Source organism: Moschus berezovskii, chromosome X (genome assembly GCF_049115385.1).
Source record: "Moschus berezovskii isolate FMDL1 chromosome X, NW_MosBer_1.0, whole genome shotgun sequence".
Classification (NCBI taxonomy): domain Eukaryota; kingdom Metazoa; phylum Chordata; class Mammalia; order Artiodactyla; family Moschidae; genus Moschus; species Moschus berezovskii.
Genome location: NC_142488.1, coordinates 84,912,323 through 84,922,286, shown reverse-complemented (window position 1 = coordinate 84,922,286; position 9,964 = coordinate 84,912,323). Strand labels below are relative to the sequence as shown.

Below are 9,964 nucleotides of genomic sequence, written 5' to 3'. Positions count from 1 at the left end.
AACAGTAATGTCCAAAGTTTAGTAACCATGACTGGAAAGGGCTGGTTGTGCCTGAACTTCTGTACTTGATTGCATAAACCAGTAGCCTATATTTGGACAAAGTAACGAGAGAAAACTGTAATTATTCATTTCATCTTGGTAGGATTTGGCTTATTGCCCCTGCCTTCTGAATTAAATGGATTTAAAAGAGACTGAAAGACTTAGAAAAGCTTCTCTTGCTACAGATGTTCTGCTCTCTTTGGTGGGGTGTGGGATAGGGTGTTGTGGTGGGGGGTGGGCATCACACCACACAGCTCACATGTACTCAGTTCCTAGATTCCTGGACCAAGGATTGAATCCAGGCTATGATAGTGAAAGACCAGAATCCTAACCAATAGGCAACCAGGGAACTGCCTCTGCTGCTATTCTTAAACAGTGAAAGACTGCTTCTAATACACGAGAGTGTATTCGTGGGAAGGAGAAAAACAGATATTGTGGAATAACTAGGTTCTTACGAGCTAGAAATATTGATTAGGAAGTTGTTGACTGTGGTCACATGAACTTTATCGGCATATCAAAGGAAAAACTGAAAAAGAAAAGATTGCTTTATAAATGGATTTTTTTGGAGAACATGGTGGTAGGTAAGTTTGAAAAGTACTCCTTGGAGTAAAGTCAGAAGCTAAGATAGTATTTGCTAAATTATCATTTCAAGGCCTAGATACCTAGTCATCAAATATATTTTTAGTTACCTGTTTAATTCACAACTTTCTGACCCAGTGCTCAATAGTGAGAAGCATAAATCCCACATTATGGGATAATAATACAAGTGGATTTTTTTTTCCTGATCCCACATTGCATTCATCTCATACGTATAAGGACAAGGGCTCATTTCACTTTAAACTATTCTTTTCCCCTGCCACAGCCTCAACACAGATGGTTTTCATACAAATGTGTTATCTTTTCATGATTTACCTCAATTACTGTTTCTACCTTTCATTTCCTAGAGTACTTTGCAGAATCCTAAACTATTTTGATTCCAAAGCAGGTTAGTTATATATCAGTACAAAATCAAAGACTCACCAATCAGAAAGCTAGGAATGAAATAGGTATACATCTGTGACGGCATTATAGTGATTTGGGGCCAGACCCGGTGGTAAGGCAGTGACAGAAGATGTGCACCGCTGTCGCTTTGCATCGAAGCAGGAAGACACAGGAAGAAGCAATAAAGTCTTAAGAGGAGTATAACAGAAAGGCAAAGAATAAGAAATAAAGCTGAACTTACACAAAAAGCCTCTAATTTACTTTCTTCTAAAAGCTCTAGAGTGCCATCTGACCTTTCTACCAGGAGAAGCAGTAAATAAAGTGTATAAGTAATTTGTATTTTATATGTGTTTGATACCCCAAATATGGAACTCAGCCTATTTGAGAATGAGCATTCCTAACTGCAACATCAGTGAATTCACAATCAACTGTACTATTAACTCCTTTTGACAGAATCTATTTGTTTCAAAGTCATATTATTTGCCCTTGTAAGAAGGAAGATAAACAGAGTAGTTTCAAAGAAATTTGTAAGATAGTTGGGCTTTAAGAATTTGACTTTGAGAAGTTTGAGAAGTAAAAACGGGGATGGGGTGGGAGCAGGGATGTTACCCTATTAAAAAAAAACAGAATCAATAACTAATTTATTCAACAAGCACTTATTGAATACCTTCCATGTGTCATTTGGTGATGGGCTACATACTAAACATGTTAAAAATGAGAAGCAGGCAGGATACATTTCAATCCAGGAGAGGAAGAAGGTGATTCCGTGACAGACTAGCAGGTGAGATTTTAGGTCAATGTAGCCTTTAAGCATCTCTCATATTCTACCAGGTAGGTGACTATTAATACTTACATAAAGATCAGCCCTACCCGACACAGGAGGAAATAGAGGCCCTGAAATACAGTCCTATTTTTCCTCCTATTCCCAGATAATGAAGACAATTAAAGCATAATTTAATTGAAAAGTTGATGGGAATGAGTAAAAGCTTGCATGCTTTTAAAAATTTCTTCAGTTCTTGGCCTTTCCATATTCTTATGAAAAAGCCCACAGTGGTCACTTCCTTAGTATATCCCCCAATGAGGAACCATTAGCTTTTACTTTACTTGTTTAAAACAGACTTTATCTTTTAGAGCAGTTTTAGGTTCACAGCAAAATTGAGGAGAAAGTATGGGGAGTTCCCATAAACACACTAACCGCACACATGCATAGCCTTGCCTACTATCAACATCCTCCACCAGGGTGATATATTTATTACAAATGAGGAACCTACATCAACATATCATGATCACCCAAAGACCATTATTTATGTTAGCTTCACTCTTGGTGTCGTACACTCCATAGTGTCAGTCACTCAATCGTGTCCAACTCTTTGTGACCCCATGGGCCATAGCCCACCAGGCTCCTCTGTCCATCAGATTTTCCAGGCAAGAATACTGGAGTGGGTGGCCATTCCCTTCTCCAGGGGATCTTCCTGACTCAGGGGTCGAACTTGAGTCTCGTGTATTGCAGGCAGATTCTTTACCATCTGAGTTACCAGGGAAGCTATATTCAGGGAAGTTATACCAGGGAAACTACAATAGGGAAGTACGTTTTATGGCTTTTGACAAATCCATAATAACATGGATCCACCATTATAGTTCAAGCAGAATAGATTCACTGTCCTAAACATCATCTCTGCTCTGCCTATTCATCCCTCCCTCCACCCTAACACCTGGCAACCACTGGTCTTTTTATCGTCTACATAGTTTTGCCTTTTCTAGAATGTCACAGAGTTGGGATTAAACAGTATGTATTCTCTTTAGATTGGTTTCCTTTTTCTCAGTAATATCCCTGTAGCTTAAGTGGTAATGAACCCACCTGCAATGCAGGAGACACAGGTTTGATCCCTCAGTCAGGAAGATCCCCTGGAGAAGGAAATGGCAACCCACTCCAGTATTCTTGCCTGGAGAATCCCATGGAGAAGAAGGCCTGGCAGATTAAAGTCCATAGGGTAGCATGGAGTTGGACACAGCTAAGCATGCATGCACTATACATTTATGATTCTTGCAGTCTTTTCATGGCTTAATAGCTCATTTCTTCTTAGCACTAAATAACATGTTATAATAGCAAAGGATGACACCTACCAGAATTATACTAAAATTTAAAAAAACTAAAGTGTTGGCTAGGAAAGGGAACAACAAGAATTCTCATTTACTGCCGATGGAAGTGTAAGCTGGTACAACCACTTTGGTAAACTGCTTCTCTATCTTGATTAAAGCTGAATATATGCTTAACTTATGACCCAGAAATTCCATACCAACATAAATACATACGTAGATTCACCAGTAGCATGTACAAGAAATTTCACAGCAGCATCATATGAGAACCAGCAAGTAAAAGTTTATCAACAGGAAAATGGATACATAAAGTATATTCAATTAATTCAATGCTTCACAGGTATGAAAACGAACAAACAATGATGACAGGCAGAAATGTGGAGGAAACTCACAAACACCATGTTGAGTGAAAGCTGTCAGACACAAAAGACTACATACTCTTTGATTACAGTTATATAAAATTCAAAAACACAAACCTAATCTGTGATAATAAATAGTGATTAACTTTGAGTAGGAGGAGGATAATGAATGGGAAGGGGATTGTTCTGTTTGACTTGGGGGATGGTTACACAGGGTTATTTTTTTGTGGGGGAGGTTGTTTGCCACACCATGCAGCTGGTGGGATCTCAGTTCCCTGACCAGGGATTGAATTCTGGCTGTAGCATTGAAAGCCCAGAATCCTAACCACTAGGCCACCAGGAAACTTCCACACAGATCTCTTCATGCTGTGAAAATGCATTGACCTGTATGCTTGTGATTTGTGTACTTTTTAGAATGCATATTGTTATATTTCAGCACAAACATTTGTTTTTTTCTTTTTTTTCCAAACATTTATTAAAGAAATATGGAATGTCAGTTGGACCTGTTGAGATCTAGAAAAGCTATATGTTTATATGTGACAGGAAGCCTACATTTTTTTCCAACCTTCATTTATTGGGAATTGGTAGACTACACAATGGGTTAATCTATGCGCTAAGGATAGCATTTTTATAGATAAGGTGGGATTGGGACTTTGGTGTGCCTGATTTCAAAGCATATGCTCAGAGCCACTATCCCAGACTACCTTCTATTATGATTATATACTCTCTTCCAGACCTATTTATACTAAACATCTGTGGTTCTGTGTATTTTCTTTTCCCATTTTATTTTATGACACAGAGGGATAGAGAAATGCTAAGTGTATCCTCAGTTATGTTTCATGACACCAAAATAAAGTTGAAAGACACTTGTTTGCTCTAAACAAGGCCAAATGAGTATCGTATGTATGTATGTATGTATTATTCTTTGGGTGTTGTGCTCATAAGCCTTAGGAATATGTATGTGGTATGTCATTATATCTTTTGAATGATTTTTCACTTGTTTCAAAATGCTTTTCATATTTTGCTTAGCATTTGACAACAGTCGACACTGAGCAGACAATCTCACTGAATTTTCTGTGCTGGACATTTAAGGGTTTTTTCCCCTCTCAGGGTATATTGGGTTGGCCAAAAAGTTCTTTCAGGTTTTCTGTTAAGATGCAATGGAGAAACCTCAAATGAATTTCTCTGTCAACCCAATACTAATTCAAAATCTTTCAGGGTCTGCAAGCAGTTTAATTTTTTCCAATGTGCATTGACTTGTATGGAGATAGTAAATTGTATCTGTCACTGTTCATCTGTTGTCCAGTGATAACATTTGTTTAGATCCCCAGGAGTGTGTTTTAATTCCCATCCCCGCCATCTTGACTAACTCTAATATTCATCCTTCTCTGGTTCTTAATAAATTGGTGAAACTGCAACCTCACCAGTCATTTACAGGACTGTAGCACCTCCCTATTAACTGTTCATATACACTGAAATTCGGTCATTCATTTTTACTCTTAGCTTTCCACCTCTTAAACACTTTATAATCCATATCTAAATTAGCACATTGCTCACCCTCTAGTTACAAGCTTAATATGTAAGCACGGAAAGATGTGGGAATAGTACTGTTTTCATAGAAGCACTTTTTTCCCCTAGAGGTTAACTATTTAGATTGCTTATTGAATATCATAGGTGATTTTTCTCTGACTATTTTTTCACTAATGATAGCTTGTCCAGTATTCTAATTTTGTTCATGTATTCATTATTATTGCTTTAACTGGTTAAATGCAGTTGTTATCATTGAACACATATATTCATAAGATAAGTTATGGTATAAATGTTCAACTCATTTTTTAATATAGCAATAGTTTCAAAAACATCAGAATTTAATATACACATCTTTATTTGTGATATAATAATCAATTTTCTTCATTTAATTTTTTTAGAAACTATACTACAGAACTCCTAAAAGGGCAAAAACAAATAAAGCATTATTTCCAAAAGTAAGACTTGCAAAATTTATAATTAACATGACAAGGTTGTTAAATGTTTGACATCCTTAACAATGTAAGGCATAGAGCTAGCCCAGAAGACCATTAAGTAAATATGATCTATATTATGGAGCAGAGTAGATCCTCATTCCGTGAGGTAGATGCAATAAACTAAGAAATCTTACTCTTTAAAAAAAAAAAAAATTACTGGAGTATAGTTGATTCACAATGTTGTGTTAATTTCTGCTGCACAGCAAAGTGATTCAGTTTTATATATATATATATATGTATACACACTTTGTCATATTCTTTTCCTTTATGGTTTATCACAGGATATTAAATATAGTTCACTGTGCTATACAGTAAGACCTTGTTGTTTATCAAATCTTTATTATAGAGTTTAGGTACTAATTTTAGAACAGCTAACAACTCGCTAACAACTTTGAACTTGTTCAGAGTTAAAAACAATGACACCCACATGCTCTCTCAGCACCTTTCAATAACCTGCCTGTTTCAACACTTCGTAGCTTCAGATCAGATTATTAGCTTTTACCTTTCTTTTTTACTTTTAGCAAGGTAATTGGAAAGGTGAAACTGATAGAAAGTTATACAATTCAGTGGTATTAATATTCCTGCATTGCCTGTAGGAGTCATAGTCTGACTTGTTTTCTCAGACATTTGGTTATAAATCCAAATGAATATCTTTTAATCAGTCCTGGAAGAAAAATATCTCATCACAACCTGTTAAGAGATATTTGTGAAAAATGTAATGAAATGTTTAAGGAAGAAGGAAGAGACGTACAATACCAAGATTCTCATGAGAATGTATCTAGTCTATTAATGACCTCAAATCCCAAGTTTGAGTTTTGAAACAAAATTTCCATGGCATTTAGCTAATCTGCAATGAAAAAAAGTGAAAGTGAAAGTCATTCAGGACTGTCTGACTCTTGTGAACCCATGGACACTATAGTGCATGGGATTCTCCAGGCCAGAATACTGGAGTGGGTAGTCGTTCCCTTCTCCAGGGGATCTTCAGTCCTTGGAATTCTGCAGGCCAGAATCCTGGAGTGCATAGCCTTTGCCTTCTCCATGGGATCTTCCCAATCCAGGAATCTAACCCAGGTCTCCCACAGTGCAGGAATATTGTTTACCAGCTGAGCCACAAGGGAAGCCCAATTATACTGGAATGGGTAGCCTATCCCTTCCTCCACTCTTTCGACCACATGGACTCCAAGTCCACGGAATTTTCCAGGCTAGAATACTGCAGTGGGTACTCGTTCCCTTCTCCAGGAGATCTACAGTCCTTGTAATGCTCCAGGCCAGAATACTGGAGTGGGTAAGCCTTTCCCTTCTGCAGGGCATCTTCCCAACCCGGGGTCAAACCCAAACATACCACATTGCAGGCGGATTCCTTACCAGCTGAGCCACAAGGGAAGCCCAAGAATACTGGAGTGGGTAGCCTATCCCTCCTCCCACTCTTTCTGACACAGGGACCATACAGTGCATGGAATTCTCCAGGCCAGAATACTGCAATGGGTATCCGTTCGAACCCAGATCTCTTCCACATTGCAGGTGGATTCTTTACTAGCTGAGCCCCAAGGGAAGCCCAAGAATACTGGAGTGGGTAGCCTATACCTTCTCCAGTGGATTTTTCCCCCACCCAGGAATCGAACCAGGCTTTCCTGCATGGCAGTCAGATTCTTTACCAGCGGAGCTATCAGGAAAGCCCCTTACATGGATAGCTTTTTTTCCTCTACACCAAATACAAAATGCTCTCATTTCCAAATCCCTGAAAGACTCTTTGTGGTGACATCAAATAAATAGGAATCTGATTTTTAGTTTCTTTAACAGAAAAGAAAGTCAAATTTATGTAATTAAAAACTAGAATTAAAAATTAGCAAATACACAGACACTCAAATTACACACACAAGAGCATTGTGTATTGACTCACAGAGGGGAAATGCAGTGGGACAAGACCACTCAATATGGCTTGTGATAGGAAAAAAATACAAGCATGCGTGCGAGCACATGTGCACACACACACACACACACAGGCACACAAAAAGAACCCAGTATTTTTCAACAGTACACTCAATCTACTATAAACAAAAATTCAGAATTAGTTTTCAAAGCTTCCTTTTTTAATTCAAAAAATGCCCATCTCGGGTGTAAACATACACATATTTTTCAGTGGTTTACTGTTGACTTATTTTAAATATATTAGTGTTATTACATGCAACTATTTCCTGTATTTAACACTCTTTCGTTTTATTTATCTTAATGTCTCTAGCTTCCACCTAGCAAAAGTTTCTGGTTGGTAGGAAGACAGGTGCCTTATTCTCTGTGAAATTGAATGTATTGGTTTTAAACACTCGTCAGAAAATGTTTGAGCACCATTTCAACACATGGAAATAGTTACATCGATGCTTAAATTGCCGTCTTCTGCGAAAAGTTCCGCAAGTCCAGGGTCGAAGACTAGGCAGTCACTGTTCATAATGGCTGTGGCAAATCTCTCATGAATAGATAGAGGCGTGGCTTCCCAAATCAATCGCCGCCTATTACCATTTAGCTCAAGTCGATAGGTAAAATTTTCAGCTTGCTCGCGTGTTCCTATCAGCTGGACAACTGCAAAGAATTTCTGGTGACCATCGTAGCTTTCTAGTTTCTCCAAGAATAATATGAAGTGAAACCCAAAACAGGACTGAATCATTACCCAGTCAAGGGTACCCGGATGATTAATGTTGACTGCAAGGAAAACTACAACTTCTCCCTGCAGGGTTATAATGGACTCATCATAGTGCTGCATCAGATGCGGCAGTACAGCATCCGTTGAGCCTTGCCACCCACAGGAAGCACCAGGGCAGGGACAACAACAGGGCCTAAACTCACAGTATTCTTCATGGTCTGCTTTTCCTGTGGGTGGCATAGTTATTTCACATCCAGCAGAGGCGTATTTGCAAGGGAAAAGTACTGAATTGGCCACTTTCTCCATAGCCAAGTTGCGAATGGATGTCAGCGGGCCCCGGCAAGTTGGACAACGTGTGAGCTTTGGGCGACAGTCGCTACAAACCAGATGGCCATTCTGGCACTGTAGAATTGGAGGTAACACATAGTTAAAGCAGACCGGACACTCAAAAAGACTCGCCAAGTCACTGTTGGAGGCAGTTGTGCCTTTCAAGACAGGCTCCCTCCGGGAGGAGGGCGCACCGTTTGAGGTTCCATGAGGTAAGTCTCGTTCGACCTGACGGCTCATTTCTGTGAGCGGAGAGCGCTCCTCGGACCTCGGTCCTGGCTCAAACACGCTCCGTCGTCGCCGTCGCCGCTGCCAACTCCCGCCAGCGCGGGCAGGGTCACTGCCTCTGCCTCATGCCAGAACAGACGGGACACTCTGGCTCGCCGCTGCCCTTAGAGAGTGCGCCCAGCAACGGTCGCCGCGGCTCCCCACTGTGCGCCGCCGGCGTTCCGCGCGTTCTCGAACCCTCCGCGCGCTCCCGAACCCTCCGCGCGCTCCCGCCAAATACCTCACACTGTGGCGGCCACCGCTGGGAGGCGCGGCCCAGCGCGCCGGCGGCCCGCAGGGGGCCAACAAGAATCTTTTTAAAGGAATAGGTCGTTACAATCTCAGCATTCCTTTCCCAGAGCTATTTTGCGTGTTGGGTCATATAACGGTTTTAGTCCTAGTAACTGTCTATTTTGGGAGCTCACGTGCAATCTGGTGACATTATAGAAAAAGTATGAAATTAGAACTGCAATAGGAATAATCCAGAGTTTAAAAAATTAAATTAGTCCTTAGCTACTTTTCATGTATAAAGGTGCTTTTCAAGCACTAATTAATCCGCTTAAAACCTCTGTGAGCATGGCTGGACTAGGAGAAAATCAGAGTTTTGAAGGGAGAAAAGTTTCTAGTGGAGCTGTATTTTTCCATAACTCATCTCCAGGCAGAATCGTCTAAATAGGTGTCAATTAAATTATGCTTATCTGAACAACCAGGCTGTTCAGTAGATTAAAAAATTCAGTTTTGTCTGAAAACCCTTAGGAATAACCTAAAGTCTTATTCGCTAGCGAAACAAAATCTCAGAATTGAGAAATCAAGGAAACCCAGAACTATCCTGGATATTTGTACATATTCAGGGTCAGTGATGGACTATTATACAACCAAATACACTGGTTTTAACTAGAATTGGACATATTGCTAAGAAAATAACCAGTTACATGTCTAATTCTGTGCAGGTCAATAATTCATTTCTGACTATGGCAGTTTCATCAAACTTTTGGGGTGAAAGAATGCATGTGGGTGTCACTGACTGCTACTGGCAGGCCTGAGGCATTAACAAGAGCGAAGACCACATTGAAGGGAAGAAGTGGTTGTGGTAGAAGATCACCAACAAATTCATAAGATGTCAGCCATAATTTCAACCAATGGTCCAGAGAGCAGGGAGATAAATCTGTTAAAACAATGGGATGAGTAAGAATAAATACAAGGAACAGGTCATGCTGGAAGTACAAGAAGAATTG

General features: G+C 39.7%; 1 protein-coding gene across 1 annotated transcript; it reads right to left on the bottom strand.

Moving 5' to 3' along the window:
• Nucleotides 1–7,847: 7,847 nt before the first annotated feature.
• LOC129534963 (E3 ubiquitin-protein ligase SIAH1-like) lies at nucleotides 7,848–8,702 on the bottom strand. Its single transcript, XM_055393499.1, has one exon. The coding sequence runs from the start codon at nucleotides 8,700–8,702 to the stop codon at nucleotides 7,848–7,850; it is 855 nt and encodes a 284-aa protein (XP_055249474.1).
• Between the last annotated feature and the right edge of the window lie 1,262 nt (nucleotides 8,703–9,964).